This window comes from Lolium perenne, chromosome 6 (genome assembly GCF_019359855.2).
Source record: "Lolium perenne isolate Kyuss_39 chromosome 6, Kyuss_2.0, whole genome shotgun sequence".
Classification (NCBI taxonomy): domain Eukaryota; kingdom Viridiplantae; phylum Streptophyta; class Magnoliopsida; order Poales; family Poaceae; genus Lolium; species Lolium perenne.
The window spans coordinates 100,533,350-100,550,603 of record NC_067249.2 but is presented as its reverse complement, the minus strand read 5'-3'; the positions used below and the strand labels follow the sequence as shown (position 1 = coordinate 100,550,603).

The 17,254-nt window shown below is 43.3% G+C and overlaps 1 protein-coding gene across 1 annotated transcript; it reads left to right on the top strand.

Moving 5' to 3' along the window:
• Positions 1-1,223: 1,223 nt before the first annotated feature.
• On the top strand, positions 1,224-8,734 carry LOC127307418 (uncharacterized). Its single transcript, XM_051338140.2, has 5 exons — positions 1,224-3,203; positions 3,311-3,350; positions 3,439-3,558; positions 3,707-3,769; positions 8,425-8,734. Exons 1-4 carry the CDS (start codon positions 1,434-1,436, stop codon positions 3,760-3,762), a joined length of 1,986 nt encoding a protein of 661 aa, XP_051194100.1. The 5' UTR covers positions 1,224-1,433; the 3' UTR covers positions 3,763-3,769; positions 8,425-8,734.
• Positions 8,735-17,254: the final 8,520 nt, after the last annotated feature.

Sequence of the window (17,254 nt, the reverse complement as noted above, 5' to 3'; positions counted from 1 at the left end):
AAACCTGCGACATTACAATATGAGACATTGGAGGAGGCACAACAAGAGTACCAGAGCTTCTTGGATGATGAGGCCATGACAATTGAGGCTATCGATCAGCCAGTGCCGTTAGCACAACTATCGCTGGAGGCAGTGCATGCTCTACAAGGAGCACCGGAGGTGCGTGAGGGATCAAAGATTACATCATCGTCTTTCTGATCGTCGTGATTGTGAGGATCTTGTTCTTCTGAATGGTGTGTGATCGGATGTAACATGCTATGCCATGATATTCTCGCCAATTTGAACTATGGTAGCACTATGGAACTATGATTTGTGCAACCAAACAACTGAATTATGTTTTCGTGCGTTCAAATTAGGCTGGAAGCAGGCAACCAAACAACGGGGGCTGTTTTCCTTATACGGTGCAGAAAATTGCTTCACGGGCTTCCAAACAACAGGTTTTTTTCGCCCACAGCCCATATGAAATGCGCAGGGCGTTTCATCTCACTGGCGCAGTGAGACAAAAATCGGACCCATGCAATCAAACATGCCCTATAGCTTGTTTAAAGAGATTCGGTCAAATGCACATGTATCATTCTTTTTTTTGGTCCAAAAAATATATGGTAGCATGGAATACCTTTTGGCATATTATTACCATATATTATGTTTTTATTAGGAACTCACTCTTTAGTTGTGCAAGTGCTGATTTTTCTATTAACTTGTTTGAGATGAATTTTCTATTAACTTGGGAGTGGGGTGATCTTCGAGGATTTCATCTGGCTGTGGGGATCTTCGGATCGTCAAGGAGCTTCATCGGCAACTCTTTCTTTTTCTCCATCTCTGGGACAGATGTGGTCTTTTTGACCCATTCGACGACTTCCCGTCCGCAACCAACAACATCAGGCCGACTCAGGGAGGAGCGGCAGCGGCAACGCGCCGTCGACATGGTCGAGGTTGAAGATGAATAGCTTCTCAAGGATCTCGTTATAATTTTTGTTTTTCTTGAGATGCTTTGTACTGTTCGTTGTTTCATCTAATGCTAGAGTCCTATTCGCAAAAAAGAAAAAACTTGGTCACATTAAACATTTATAAATTGCAAAAAAATTGAACCTTGTATATAGGTTCGGTGGACCCGGTAACAGTTTGTTTCGTTTAACAGAAAAGGAAGGCCTCTTTAACAAAATCAATATTCCCTCCATCCAGAGTCAAAATCCTTTTCCGCAGCAAAAATTGGGCCTCCACCATCCCATCCCAAATCCCATGCCTTTCCTCTTCCTCTCCTGACCTACTACCCAAGCTCCAATCCGACCCAATGCGATGCGCCTCTAGAAAATATCTCCTCCACTCCACCACTGCCGTGCGGCAGCTCAGGATCACCGCCGACGACCCCTCCTCCTCCGCCGCCCCCCGCCCATCTTCCGCCGCCGCATCTCCCGTGCTCCCCGCCCTCCGCCATGTCCCGCTGGGCGCCGGAGATCAAGGTCTTCAGCCGCAGGAACCCTCGCAAAAACCCTAAACCCCCTCCAGACCCTAGCTCCGATCCCAATCCCGCTCCAGAACCTAGCCCCAAATCCAATCTTGCTCCAGAACCTAGCCCCAAATCCAATCTTGCACCGGAACCAAGCCCCAATTCCAATCCCCCTCCAGAACCTAGCCCTAAATCCAGTCCTCCGCCGGAACCTAGCCCCAAATCCAGTCCTCCTCCGCCGGAACCTAGCCCCAAATCCAGTCCCCCTCCGGAACCTAGCTCCAATCCTAATCCCGACCCCCTCGCGCAAACCCTAGCCTCGTTCCGCCGCTCGATTCGCCGCTCGGAGGCCGAGGTTGCCGCGCCGCCGCCCGATCCGCCTTCCCCTTCTCATCCTCCCCGTGCATCGCCGCCGCCGCACGCGGAACAGGGTGGCGCCGCCCTTCCCAACGGCCACGGGGACGACAAGGCCCGGAAGCGCAGGGAGCGGAGCGACCTGCGCCGGCAGCTTGCGTCCGAGCTCGACCAGGTACGCGTGCTCTCCAAGCGCCTCAAGGCGGCCGGCGAGGCCTTGGCAGCCGAGGCCTCCCAGCACGCGCCTCTGGCCGTGGACCCGCCGCCTCTGATGCTCACTGCCGGATATGGGCACCCCCAGTTCTCAGGCGGCGGTCCTCTGACGCCCGTACCGCCCCAGCTCACTGCTCCCGTTCCTTCGGTCCGCTCGTTTCTGCCGCGCCGTCTCATTGTGCCGGAAGTTCACACGGAACCGCTCGAGAAGGAGAAGCGGACACCAAAGGCCAACCAGCTATACCAAAATTCCGAGTTCTTGCTTGCCAAAGATAGGATACCGGCGTCGGATCCGCATGGCCGGAAGAAAGCCAAGCACCACAAGAAGAAGCACCGTTCCTCGGCGGCGAGTTACAACGCCGAGCAGAGGCTGTATGCGCATCCATTCAAGAAGTCTTCGTCGCTGCTGTCCCGGCTAATGAAGCACAAATTTGGCTGGGTGTTTAACAAGCCTGTCGATCCCGTCGCACTTGGTTTGCACGACTATTTTACCATTATCAAGCACCCCATGGATCTTGGCACCATAAAGGCGCAGCTTACCCGTGGCCAGTACAGGAACCCAAAGGAGTTTGCTAATGATGTCAGGCTAACATTTCACAATGCCATGACCTATAATCCCAAGGGGCAGGATGTGCATTTCATGGCTGAGCAGCTGTTAGGGATCTTTGAAGCTCAGTGGCCTGAGATTGAGGCTGAGGTTGACTATCTCGCGTCCTGCCCGCCGATGCAGAAGAAGTTTCCACCTCCCCCACTTGACCTGCGCTTGCTAGAGAGGTCTGATTCCTTAAGGCACCAGATGGCACTCGACTCCAAGTCAAGGCCATTAAGTCATACTCCCACTTATCCTGCTCGCACTCCATCATTGAAGAAGCCAAAGGCAAAGGACCTAAACAAGAGAGATATGACAATAGATGAGAAGCGTAAACTTAGCAATAACCTTCAGAACTTGCCTCCGGAAAAACTTGATGTTATTGTGCAGATCATCAAGAACAAGAATCTTTCTGTCAGGCAGCATGAAGATGAGATTGAGGTTGAGATTGATAGCATGGATGCCGAGACACTTTGGGAGCTTGATAGATTTGTGGCTAATTTCAAGAAGAACCTAAGCAAGCAAAAGAGGAAGGCCGAGCGTGCAATGCTTGCAAAGCAAGATGTGGAGTTGCGCGCACTGCATGCTGCACAACAACCAGTATGAGCTTTCCATCTTTCTGAATCTTGCAACACTTCTGTAACTAAGGAGATCTTATAATCTTGTGCTGAAATACTTTTTTTTTTTTTTTTTTTTTTGCTTTGCAGAGTCATCAACCTACTATTGGTGAAAAATCTCCAAAGCTAAGTAAGACCTTTTCCGCCCTAATTTATCCTGCAAGTAAAAGCACATTAAGAGGAGGTGATAATAGAACTATAACTTTTCATATGCACAGATTTGATGGCGAGCGAGCAATTAGCAACTTCTGTGCCAGAGCAAAATAATAATGGACCAACTGCAAGTAAATCTAGCAGCTCAAGCAGCTCCAGCAGTGATTCAGATTCCTCTTCTAGTGGTAATATTTTCTTAAGTACTTGTTTTGCCCTTTGTATTGGCTATGGCTAGTACATAACTGCTACATGGAGGCATTTTACATTTGTGTTTAGCAAATGGCCAGACTACATTATGGCAGATAGCCTAATCATATAAGGATTGTTTTGCAGACTCGGATAGTGACAGCTCTTCTACAGATGGATCAAATGCTGCCAATTCATCTTGAAGCATAGGTAGGTGTCAATAGTAGTAAATGTTTTGTTGACTGCTTAGTGAATTAACTTGACGATTTTGGTATTATGAGTGACTATTATTTCTGTAGTGGCAGGCTGTTTCTTCATTTTTGTGTGTTTCTATTCAGTAAATTGTTTGTAGACAACACGGATACTGTTGTTGAAAAGAAAATAATGGTAGCTTAGTATCCTTGATAATGTGCCGGTTGTTATCACCTGCGTGTTAATTTTTTGCATCCTTGATTTTCTACACATGATAAATCTTGATTTTTCTGATCTCGCATTTATGTTAAATCGCACTGTACCAAAAACAGGGAAGCTTTTATACAACCAACCAAGCATAAGGCTTAGCCACCTGCTTGTGTAATACTCCCTCCGTTTCAAAACAAGTGTCGCAACTTTTTCTACATACGGATGTATCTACACATAAAAATGCGTCTAGATAAATCCGTATCTAGCCAAAGTTGCGACACTTATTTTGGAATGGAGGTGCTTCTATACATACGTATCTAGACAAAGTTGCGACACTTATTTTGGAACGGAGGTAGTGATTGAATAAATTAGGAGGCGCATGCAAGGGGAAAATATCCTGATACATACCTCGCTTTCTTCCTTCACAAACTTAATGCTGTTGATTCTATATACCTAGGATTTGTTCGATTACTCACACTATGCAAGCAAAATGTTGATAACAAGCTGAAATATCATATGGCCCAGGACTTCAAAATTTATAGATATGTAAAGTTAAAGTAGACTCGAGGAAACAATTAGTTTACATCTATTTTATTGTTCATCTACTGGATGCAGTTTTCCTAAAAGATTTAGGTCCCCCAGAAGATAGTTCTGTTTAGCTGGCTCTTATCTGGTCTTCTGGGTAAAAGCCTGAGAAGTTAACACAAACGATCTAGCTTATGGATTGCAGTCTGGCGCAGGAGCAATTTGGGCACTGGTAGTACTGAAACATACCCAGCTATTTCTCACTTACAAGTATAAACACCATTTTCCATGGCTATTTGTCACTTGCAAGCATAAGTAAACACCACTTGCCTGAACATAACATTTAGTCCATGCCCATCGGCTGCTGCCGTGGGAGCTGATGCTCACCAGGCTGCCAGTTTGCCCACAAAAGTTTATAGTAGATACGCTATAGCAGAGATGTAGAATTATGATACGTGGGTAGCGCACTTCCGATGACAGCAGACGAGTTGAAGGTCAAAGGTTACTTCCTGATGGTAGTAACGACTCTGGTAGTGAATGACTCACTTGAGTCCAGTTTATTTGGAAATTGTGCAGAACTGCAGATGGGACTAGAGGCTGGCAGGTGGGTTATTTCGCTATTGCTAGCTTGACTGCTTGCCTTTCCCATATTCTTCCGTAGTGTGTATGTTGGGTGACAATGCTTCTATGGTGGCAGCGCTGCTTGTCCTCCTCATCTTCTATGTATGGGTCTTTGCATAATGGGGTTACAGATTGGTGTCTACATTTCTTGAGGAAATTGCTTATTTGACACTAGACAAAAATATGCTTCCTTATTTGGCCCTGGAACAAAATTTCCTCCCTATTTGCACCAGGTCTAAATTTCTTTTCCCAATATAACACTTCAATTTTGACTACTAATGGTGTTAAGTGACACCTGAAAAGATGATTTTACCCCTGGTGCATAATGTGACCCGAAATAAGTTCACAACAAAAGGTGCAGCGTTTGGATATATATATTGTAATATCTAATATGGTTAGATGCCCAAACAAGAACTCTATGCCTGTACATTTGGTACAACCAACGTCGACGCCAAACTGCTCCGTCTGCGTGACAGATTTAATTCAATAACTTGCTCAATTTTCGGATTTTAATAATACAAAAAATGAATAATTGGTCACGACACAAAGATTAAGCAATAGACAACCGATACATAATGGGAGAGTGTCCAATACGATTTTCCTGCACACTGAGACTTCATTGATATTTCCTAGTAATTTCATAGATATGGACTTATCATTAACTGGTCCTTTTCAAATTTAAAATGGGACCAGAACACAATACTTACCGACAGAGAGAAGTGCAAAACCAAAGTTCTACAATGCCATCATGACTTTGGAAGCATTGGTGCCCAAAAGCAAACACGTCCAGCTCATCTAGCTTGCAAACAATCCGACGACGACGCTCTCATTCTGAGACCAATTCCAAAATGAGAAGTTAGCTTTAGCACACTGGGTCAGATGCTCGGAGGCAAAACAGCAGTAAATTACAGCAGAACTACAAAACCAGTTACAGGTTACAGCCAAGATTAAAACTAAAGATCTAGTTGATGAAGATAGTCCGAGCTAATCGTGCACACAGAGTGATTCATTAAGACATTCCTAGTTAATTAAACATCATGGGACTGGATTAATAGTTGACGAGTTGAGTGAGGCGAGCTAGCAAGCTGCTGTGGAGGACGACCCAGATATGGACTTATCATTAACTGGTCCTTTTCAAATTAAAAATGGGACCAAAACACAATACTTACCGACAGAGGGAAGTGCAAAACCAAAGTTCTGCAATGCCATCATGACTTTGGTAACATTGGCGCCCAAAAGCAAACACGTAGCTCATCTAGCTTCCAAACAAACCCACGACGCTCTCATTCTGAGACCAATTCCAAATAAGAGTTAGCTTTAGCACACTGGGTCAGACGCTCGGAGCCAAAAACAGCAGTAAATTACAGCACAACTGCAAAGCCGGTTACAGCCAAGATTAAAACTAAAGATCTAGTTGATGAAGATAGTTCAAGCTAATCGTGAACACACAGTGATTCATTAAGACATCCCAGTTAATTAAGCATCATGGGACTGGATTAATAGTTGACGAGTTGAGTGAGGCGAGCTAGCTAGCTGCTGTGGAGGACGACCCAGATGTCGGAGAAGGCCTGTTGGGTGACGGGGTGGGGGCGTGGCGCGTTGAGAGAAAGGTATGACCGCAGCAGCTGCTCCAGCTCCCTCGCGCCAAGCAGAAGCTGTGGCTGACGGCAGCAGGGACACATCTGCTACCGGAAGGGGGCGAGTTGTAGGAGAGGGAGGTGGTGCTGGTTTGCGCGTCGTGCTTGGCCCTGGCTCTCGCTGTAGGATTGGGCTTGGAGACGGCAGCAGGCATGGCACGTCGCAGCTGCAAGGTCTCGGTATGGACTGCCAGGATGCCTCTTTTTCCAGCTTTGCCAAGGGGTACATGAAAAAACAAACTGATGGAACAGTCTAACAGAGTGCACCAAAATGTCATATTAGGACAGAAAATTAGACCCAATGTCAAATATGGAATAATTTTTTCCAGGGCCTAATAGAGAACCATGTTTTTATCTAGTGTCAAATAAGGAATTTCCTCAGCTTCAGTTTGGCTCCTTTCATACTCATCATCGGTAGGTGGTACCCATTTGGCCATATCTTCACCTATAAACAAAGCAGCCTAAAGGTACTACGAAGTTGGGTCCATATATGCAGTGTACCCTGGTAACCTCCTCAAAGGCATACTTCGCTGCTTAGCATCTGTACCTTAATTGACCAATTCAGTCTTTGTATGGTCGAGCCTCCATAACTCCACCCCTATGGCCAGAAGCCCATGCACACATTTTGCTTCTTCCTCCTGGAACCTGAGTTCCTAGTTTCATCAATGGTGGCACCTCGTGGTAGTTCACTGGGAAGGAACATGGGGCTTAGGGTACTCATGAATGGCGCCCCCTAGCTCTGCCACCTGCACAAAGGATTGCTCCATCGGCACAATGAACATAATATCCAATTGTGCAGCAGTGTAGAAAAGAAGTGTAGTTTTTTCTAGCTGGAACAAGATTTGGCGACACTTGTGTTTGGAAGAAAAAATTGGGACCTAGTTTTCCATCAGTCCCCAATTGACCTCTATATAATGAGCCCTCCACCTAACAAGCAGACACACACTGGGCTTGTGTAAAGTATTTCCTTCGTTGCTTCATTTCGGCTCTAAATTCTGAGTACGTTGATGACATCAAGTTGAGCCGTGGGATCTTCGATTTGTCATTACACATCCAGCTATCTCTAGTCTTTTCGGTGATGTTACCAACTTGCTATCTAGAGTCTTTTCGGTGATGTTACCAACTTGCTTTTAAGCTACCATTTGGGGATACTGTCATGGTCTACACCAGCCCATCCTTCATTGCGGTTCGAGGGGAGCTGTATATTTTGGGATGGAAAAAAATTATGGCACAACACTTTGAATGTTTGGAAGTTCAAAATACGGACTATCAAATCTTTGGAGTTAAAAAATTGTTGCCAGTATAGCTTCTTCAAAAAAAGATCACAATCTCAGCAATGCGAAGCAGACAAAGAAGGTGCTTCATCATCAGTACTTAGTGCATATTTTTGGGGTGGTATCCTGTCGCCCCCAAATTTATCTATTGGGAGTCACAGTTAATATCGGAGTGGAACAAACGTGGCCATAGCCAGTAGTTTTCCTGTGCAGTGCTACTGTTGAATAGTCAGACATCCTTCATATTTTGCTTCCATTTGGAAGTCAACACTTGATGAAAATTCTTTTTCTTGACTATGAACTGTTGCTTATCTGTTTCATTCGAGCTTTTAGTCCGTAAAAGTCGTGTCTATTTTCCTCAAGATGATTTAGTTTTTGATCGTGATTACCTTATTCCCATTTGCAGGTTGAGGAACTCCATCCAATAGACAATAACTGTGTAATTGTATTTGGCATGAGAATGCCTCAGTAAGACTGTACATGTTTGTCTCGTTTCTTAGGAATTCCCCTTTAAGTAGCTGCTGGGATGTTAGATGAAGACAGTATTCTACCAATGCTTGCTGTTCCCCAGCTGAAGAAAAGGTAACTTGGCCCTGGAGTTCTATATTATGTACATTAGACGCAGTTGGAGCATTATGTTTAGAAGGTGATTGTTGTGTCTGCATTGACAAGCCATATTATCCCGCTTATTGAATGGATTGGCAGTGTTTCTGATATATCAGGTAATGATCTGACTGTTACTGTCCTAGTGTCAGCTGTTAATGGATTGTGTTGTAAATTTTTAAGTGATTCTTGACTGGGACACTTAAGTATTTTTACACCCTTGGTTTCCTGGTGTTCAGTCCATGTTTCCTGGTGGTGTATGTACTGGGTTGAAATGATTGTGCTGTGCAAGTGCAAGTGCAAGGGATGCTTCAGCCTTTTATTTGTTTGGGTGGGTTTGCTCATGATGGTTCGATTTGGTTTTATCCAGTCAGAACTTGCAAGGCTGGGGCGCCTCATGCATGTATATTTCTGCCTCTGCTTTGGCATGGTCAGTTCAGGTGTTTTTTTGGGTGGAAGTTGTCTGGTGCCGCCAGCTTTGTTGAGGCTTTTCGAAAGTCTGTTCCAAAACCTGGTTGGTGACATTCACACTGGTGTAAGGTTACCTTAACAGCGGCGTTGCACTTTTGACATGTGTAAGGGTTTTTTCTTGTGTGCAGACTTCAGCAGTTTGGCTCCTGAGCTCCAATAAATGGTTCTGTGCAGTTTGAGAAATTCTGAAAAACGTACATGCGCTCTAATGGAAGATTTCATCAAGGGGTATTTTTATTTGTTTAAAGGTGGAGTAGCAATGCCTTTTTTAATCGCATTACATGTGAGTATCGCTGTCAGGATGTGAACAAAACCCTGTCGGCCTCGGGGTGGTCAAGTGAGGAGGCTGCTCTAGTGAGCAACCAAATTGCACGGCCTTAATCTGTCGAGCTGTGCTGAGTTGCATGGAACAAAATACTGGCAAGTTGGGTACGTAACTGAAGTGGATCCAATGCCCGAATTATGCCCTACCCAATGTATCCTGGTTCGTCGCCCCTGTGTGACAACGACGACGGCTGAGCGGTGGCCACGTACGTAGTAGACTACAGTGGCCAAAATTGGGCAAACTAACGTGGTGTTACATTATTGGGATGGGGACGCTAGCATGCCATTTGGATTATGCTCGTGAAAAGAAACACGGGACCTTCTGTTTGTTGTTTTTTACATACCATGCTTTTTTGAGAGGAATGCAGGCCACACACTGATGTGAAAAGCAAATATTCGGACAACCCTAGAATGTAAAGCAAGAATTTTGGACAACAGCCATATCATATATTCTCTCTCCTAGGCAACCACGCAGTTCCCTCTCTTTTTTTATTTACTTTGCAGTCTGAGATTAGTTATAGTCAAACTTTGTCAATTCCTAGATATAGGTCACATAGTTTTTCAAGAAAAAAAATTCAGAATGTAAGGTGTATTCATGGCACTACTTGCATGGGTAATAATATTTTTAAGGATTTGATTACGTTTTCCTATTTTACACAAAGTCTTCTATTAGCTCGCACAAATTGTCTAGAGTTAATCTCGTCCAAACATAGTGTAATTTTTTCTCAATGTGCATTCTTTAATTTTCGTGCCAAAAAATATATGACTTATATCTAGAAACAGAGGGAGTCCCTGTGTTCCAAAATAAGTTACCAAACTTCTTTTAAATATGGATGTATCTACACACTAAAAATACGTCTAGATATAATCATATCTAGACAAACTTGAGCAGCTTTTTTAGGACATAGGGACATAATATCAAAAGCATATAGTATGAAAATAAACTTCATAGCTATTCTAACGCTATATATTTTACATTGTAGATGTTGATATTTTTGCTAAATATTAGATTAAATTTTACAAAGCTTAATTTTGGCTAAACCTAAAATGCGATCTAATTGTGAACGGAGGGAGTAATCATTTAGACCCGAATTCATAAAAAATATCGTAGGAAAACTCAGTCATCTGACTAGAGTCTAGAAGGCAAAGGCATAATCTATTAATCATCATCAGTCATATGGTTTAATCGGTGGGGTTAAAATTGAGCAAGCCTCTAAGGATACAGATATTGCACCTCAACCATGCAAATCATTGCAGTGAGAGTTTTTTTCCTTTGTTAGAAAGATATAAAGAATTATGAGCGAAGTAAAGCATGAATTAGACAACCATATCATATATTCTCTTGCGATGGCAACCCAACAGTTATCTTTTCAACCCACATCGTCAAAATACCGTAGGAAACACTCAAAATACACAAAGCAGCACATTTAGTAGTTGGCATCTTTTCGTTCTCGCTTTCATCGGAAATGATCGTCATCTAACTAGTGTTGAAGAGGTAGCTCCATATCATTTACAAAAAGATATCCACAAGCATAATCATCTCTCACATGGCTAAGCAGTGGGGGCTAGAATCGAGCAACTCATCTCTGCTCCTAAGGATACACATTTTGCACCTTAAACCAGGCAAAAATAATTGTAGTGAAAGAAACAAACAACTAAATCAAAGGTCGGTACTACAATCCCCAAAAGGTTTGCTGCCACCGGGAACTCATCATCTGCTGCATTAGTTCCACAACTTTCTCGTTCCAAGTCTGTAAGAAACCATCTGTTTTATGCATCAATCATTTGGATACACCATGGCTACCAGATTAGGTTTTGGGCTGCTTTCTCTTTTTTCAAAAAAAAAGTGCACATGCTAGTGCCATTAGAAAAACGGGAGCCTGAATTCTTTTCTAACAACTTGACAACAATGTTTCGAGAGGAAACCATCCCCTTACGCAATTTTTTTTATGGTTAGACCAACTCGCTTTGGAAGGGTTTGGTGCCGGCTAGCTGCCTGCTGACTTCTCAACAACCGTTGCATGGGATTAGGAGGTGGAAACATGTGGATTGATTTCTTTTCTAATGCGGGTGACTTGTCCGTAGCCCATGTTATAGCACCGTGCATCGCAGATAATAGGAAAGCATTATATTCACCTACAAATTTCGTACCAACCGAGCTTGTATTTGACTCATTTGTATGTGAATTGATGTCACCGGCTACTATCTTCTTTCTTTGTTCCTTTCTTTGGAAAAGGAACTATTGGGTCATGGTTGGTAGGTAGTACGTAGCATATTGTAATTTTCTCTCTCTTGGTGTTGTATTGTACAGTATATGATCTTAATTTGGCAACCATATGGCGTTTGTTATCACCCCACACAAGTGGTAGGTGTTATAACAGCTAAACGAAACAGCATGTCAAGCGTAGTCTAATATAGGCAGCCCATGTTACACAACAAATACACCACTAGATTCGTACTTGAACCATTTCCATATACCAGTAATTGTGATTTTGTACCATTGACGAAATATCGTATAAGAAATTTACAGCTAAAAGTCAATATGAAAAAACAAATAGTTCGAAATGGAGGAAATACTAGATATGTACTCTTCTTTCCGCAAACTCCAAATGGAGAACGAGCTCCAGGGAGCCTTAAAAACATCAGTTTTTACTTAGATTTTTTTTTTTAAACCCAAGTAGTGTAAAGTTTCGTTAAATAATGTTTTATTCGTGATCTACACAAAATGATAAATGTTTACAACAAAATTGGATATTTCAATTGCTACTTAGATCCACAATTTTCGTGATTTTTCAAGATTTTGCACGTTCATAGAACTCCTCACGCCACATCATAAGTTCATAACAAGCTCCCTGAATCCCATCCCTCCATTTTCTCGCTCTCCCTAACATAATATGAACTAAATACTTTTTCTTTTTGCAAAATTCATGCATGCTAGGTAGATCGGAGGACACAATGCTTAATAGGTTAGCATACTTACTACATAATGCAGTATCATGTGACCCAACAAATTAACTTTTGACCAATAGTGTTGCGCTGAACAACATAATTGATTACTCTTTGAACAAATAGCTCATTATAGCCTAGTGATCTTAGTCAGATTATAAACGTTATCTCGGTCGTGCCAAGTTACCCTCCTCCCCCGCAAACTTTTTGTTCGCCCAAAAAAGAAAAACCATGATGCACATATGATCCAAATTTCTTTGCTAGGAAGCTAGTGGAGCAAGGCCTCCCTTGTTTTGTCTGGCCGGATCAGGGTGCTTTTGCAGTCCTCTTCGTCACCTTCTTATCCGGGACAACGATTTGATCCTCGAAATGATGTTGCCGTCATCTTCTGGCTCTGACCGACGACTTCTTAGCCATTGAGTCAACAACATCATCCAAAGGCGGCATCGAGCTTTGCTCACAGTGCGCCGCCAACAAGTGAGGACGAATACAACATCGATTTAGCCAAGGATACGTGGTTATTTTTTGTTTTTATTTTTTAAACATGATCTTGTAAGGGTTAGATATTTCTAATATTTGGCCTTAGACTTCTTGCAGAAAATTACTAAACATTGTATGAGGAATTTACGATTGAAACTCAGGCATGAACAACTAATTTTTTTGGCACGTAGGAATAACCTTGTTCTCTAACTTTTTTTTTGTGAACTAAATAGTTTCCTGCGAAATTTCAAGCAGATATGTGTTTGTTTTTTTGCGAATACAAGCAGATATGAGGTTATTTTGCTTAATAATCAAGGCCGGTTAATAGATTTCAGAGGTCCTAGGGCGACACAACACCATGGACCCCTTGTTCCCAATGGCAAAGCTTTCCTAGTGTCAGCACCCGGATTTTTAAATCCAGATGCCTATTATGCCATTCATCGCAATCCCAGGAATATTGTTGTTGCGAGACATAACAGTCGAATATCATAAGTCATCATTCATTACAAACCATATTGTCTTACAAATTCAGATCACATGATCCATATTACACAAATAGTTGATCTATTGATCAACGAACATAGTTCATAGCGGAAGCGTAAATAAAAGGGGACACTCTAGTCCACAGGCCAACGCTTGACGTTAGAAGAACTCCTAGTTGTCGTAGGCGTCCTGCTGGTCGTCACCTTGGTAGTTCTGCTCCTCCTCACATTCTGGCCATTTGAATAGCCAGGGACACAACCGTGATTACTTTAAGTACTCGCAAACTAATACTAGTGTAAATGCTATCAATTCTAGTAAAGGGGTGAGCTAAGCTCTAGTTTATTTTGCATAAAGCCAATTTTAGTTCACAAGTATTTGATAAAGACTCTTTCATGTGCTAACTAACTCAAGTGGGAACATTAGTGTCATTCCCACAACTCAGTTGTGATTTAATTCAATTCAATTCAATTCAATTCACCATTCACTTCATCAACATTTTCAAGAATTATCTGACACCGGTAACAGTATGGCCTTTCCAACCGTCCGTAACCGTGGACACGGCTATTCGAATAGGTTTACACTCTGCAGAGGTTGCACACTTGTGCCACAACATTTGATTTCATCCGTCGAGGATAACCCCGAATCATCGTAACCCAGTACGCGAATCATCAACCATAACCTTTCACTTACATACCCTAGTATAGGTACCTCTCCCCATGAGCTTGGCCTCCCAGTGAAGACCAACTGTCAACCTGGGAACTGCATAGGGCTTGGGCCGTACATTCACCTCATTTCACATCATTTCTCATACAACGGAGGCATCCTCGGCATAACCCCTATGATGCTTGTTCAGAGGGAACCCATACTAAGATGTATAAACTTCCAGTTAAGCCCTACCCATAATCAGGTATTGTGGGGGTACTCAAAAATTGGAAAGGTATCGCATCCAAACCAATATCAGTTTTAGTCAAAATTCACCATATCATTCAAGTCATATTCACCTTCAAAGACTTTTCAATAGAATGACTCATCATTCAAAAGTTTTCAAATTCATTTCAAATCACATGTTCCTATCTAGAGGAGTCAATTTTAGTGGTTAGCACTAGCACTAATCATGAGGGGTGCTATCTTGCTTGGCCATCTTTGAAGCTAACTTTACTATTCTAGTACCACACTAAACTTAGACCAAAGTTAACTATAAAAGTAACTCCTTCATAACTCAAGTAGAAACTTGTAAGGTAAAAACTTGGGATGGGATTATTGTAAGTAAGGTAAGACTAATGGTGCCTTGCCCCAATAGGGCTTTGCACTTGCAAGAATATTAGCTTGCAACAATATAACTTGCATTAGTCTAGCTTGCCTTGATTGGTGAGGTGATCAAAGTTCTCTTCTTCTTCTGGGTAGAATTCCTCCTCCTCTTGATATTCTCCGGTACTAGCGTCTATAAACGAATACGGGGATACAATCACCAAACAATACTTAAGTATTCTTAGTTAGCCTTAATGGCTCACTCAAAATGCTCTAGCATCATCACTTAGCATTGCTACCTAAAATTATACTAGGGTTCTCTTACTTAGTGTTAGAGAAATAATTTCCTCTCATTGAAAAGTGAATTAGGGTTTCTCTTTAAGTCTTTGGAGGAAATAATTTCCTCTCATTGAATTTTGTTAAGATTTAATCTCCTCAAATGAATAACCTATGAATCCATGTTGACCAAGGTCAACCCTTCCTAATCATCATTTGAGAAAATGATTTAAATGAGGTAGAGTACCTCATACCATTTAACACTACCATCATTATGATTTAATATCACCAACTAACCCAATATGAGATTATGTCAACCATGGTCACTACCTCATATAAAGTTACTTGGGACAAGATTTAAATGAGGGCAAACACCTCATAGGATTTACATAATAGTTTTGGACAATATCATTTGACTAAAGTAGCCATATAGTCCTTTATTTACTTTATGCCATGATCACTCAAAGTAACCCTGCCATATTTTTGCATAATCAATTAAAGCATGTGAAATGTGATTTATGAGAGTTGAAATCAACTCAATAGCATTTTTGGTTGATTTTTAATAATTGTTTGAAGTTGTAAGAGTCTCTGACTTGTTATTTTTGTCGCATCTATTCTACAAAGAATTTCAATGTGAGACCAGTGTGGTTGTTTAGATAATTTCTTAGGCTTTCCAAAGATATAAAGTTTGTTAAATTTGGTGTAGTATATTTGAAACCATTTGAATTCTAGCACAGGACCAGTATTTGAATTTAGACTAAAAGAATTAATTCGAGTTTGAATTAATGGGATAGGCGGGAAAATTAACGGGCCAGCGAGGGAGAGAGAGAAGTGGGCCAGCCCAACAGAGCGTCTCGCGCGGCAGGCCGCCTGACATGTGGGGCACGCCTGTCAGCCTCACTTAAAAACCGAAGCGGTATGTTTTAAAATAGACCGCACGATCAGATCGTGATCGAACGGCTGCTGGTCATCGTCGTCTCCAACGAGCCACTACCCTGGTCGCGGCGGTGGTGGGGGTCGACGGCCAACCTGGGCTTCGGCGAGGCTCGACGAGGGTGCACGGCGACGTTGTCGAGGATGAGGAAGCGAGCGGTGGTCGCGGGGGAAGCTGGGGTGGCGCCAATCGTCGTCGTTGCTGAGGTACTGGCGCGGCGGTCTCCGACCAATTGCGGCGGCGGAGGGTGTAATCGGCGAAGGGAGGTGGTCAGGGAGGCTCAGGAGGAAGAGGGGAAGGCAATGGCGTGCTCAGATGAGGAAGGGTAGGCTCCTTTTTATAGGCGCGAGAGGTGGCCGAGGTTGTGCGAAGAAGTCGACCATGGCGCGGTGATTCCGGCGAGCGAAGGGGAGAGGCGAGAGCAGGGCTGCGTAGGTGACCTCCAGGCGATGCTAGGGAACGTGCTGGCGAGGCAGGGGGTGGTCAGGTTCGTGCTTGCGCGTGCAATGCCGTGCGGCACGGCGGCGGAGAAGCGGTGAGGTTGTCGACGGCGACAGCCTGCGCGAGGGCACGGGCGCGTGTCCAACGGGTTTGCGGTGCGGCGCTGAAGCTCAACGTGTAGAGAGGGTTGCGCCGTTCGTCGGGGCGACGGGTGGCCGTGCGTGCCTGTGGGCGGCGCCCATGCTAGCATCGGCATGCTCTGGGCGTCGTGGGCGCGCCCTGTTCCCGTTGCTGTGGTGTGTATCTCCGACCAGGGCTAGGCTAGGTTGGTCCAGTAGAGTGTGAGGGAGCAGGGAGACATGGTTGCTGAGCTAGATAGGGGAGGAGCTAGGGTTGGCAAGGGCTAGATGCTCCATGGCCGGCATGGCTTGACATGGCCATGTTGACCTAGTTACTAGGGTTGCTATGCCCTGGCTTGGTTGAGAGGGGACCAGGGGACCAGGTGGAGGCAAGTGGTGGGCAAGAATTAGGCCAACACTATTTAGAATAGTGTTTTTGAGATTTGTGCATATTTGCAAATTAAAGTTTTTGCCAAATTTGATTGGTGCAATGAAATTTTAAATTTGGGAGAGGAATGGATTGGACTTGCTTCAGATGATCCACAACACACAAGGGTGGTGGTGGAATTTAAAAATAACATGAAATGCAAAAGTTGCAAAGTGGGAGAATGTTGAAATTGTTAAAAAGTCTCAACTTTGATTGAGCATAGTTTTTGATCCAGGGTGAATTTGATATGGTGGTCTTTACAAAAGTTGTTCACCTTGATGTGTACTTGGATGAGGTGCAAAGAATTGGATTTGTTTGGTTTGAAAATCTCAAAATACAGGGTCTCAAAGTAGTGACCAGATTGCAAATGGCAGAATTGACCATCATTGCATGTGATCAAATTTGAGTTCAAAAATGATTTGATTTGAGTTTCTTTGATTCCAAAAGTGGTAATAAGTGCTTAGTAACATAATGCAACTAATGG

Bases quoted from the DNA above. Each gene is read 5' to 3' on its own strand.
- LOC127307418 (XM_051338140.2), top strand. From the start codon at position 1,434: ATGTCCCGCTGGGCGCCGGAGATCAAGGTCTTCAGCCGCAGGAACCCT. The intron at 3,204-3,310 runs GTATGAGCTTTC...TTTGCTTTGCAG, and splicing joins TGCATGCTGCACAACAACCA to AGTCATCAACCTACTATTGG. The intron at 3,351-3,438 runs GTAAGACCTTTT...TCATATGCACAG, and splicing joins TGAAAAATCTCCAAAGCTAA to ATTTGATGGCGAGCGAGCAA.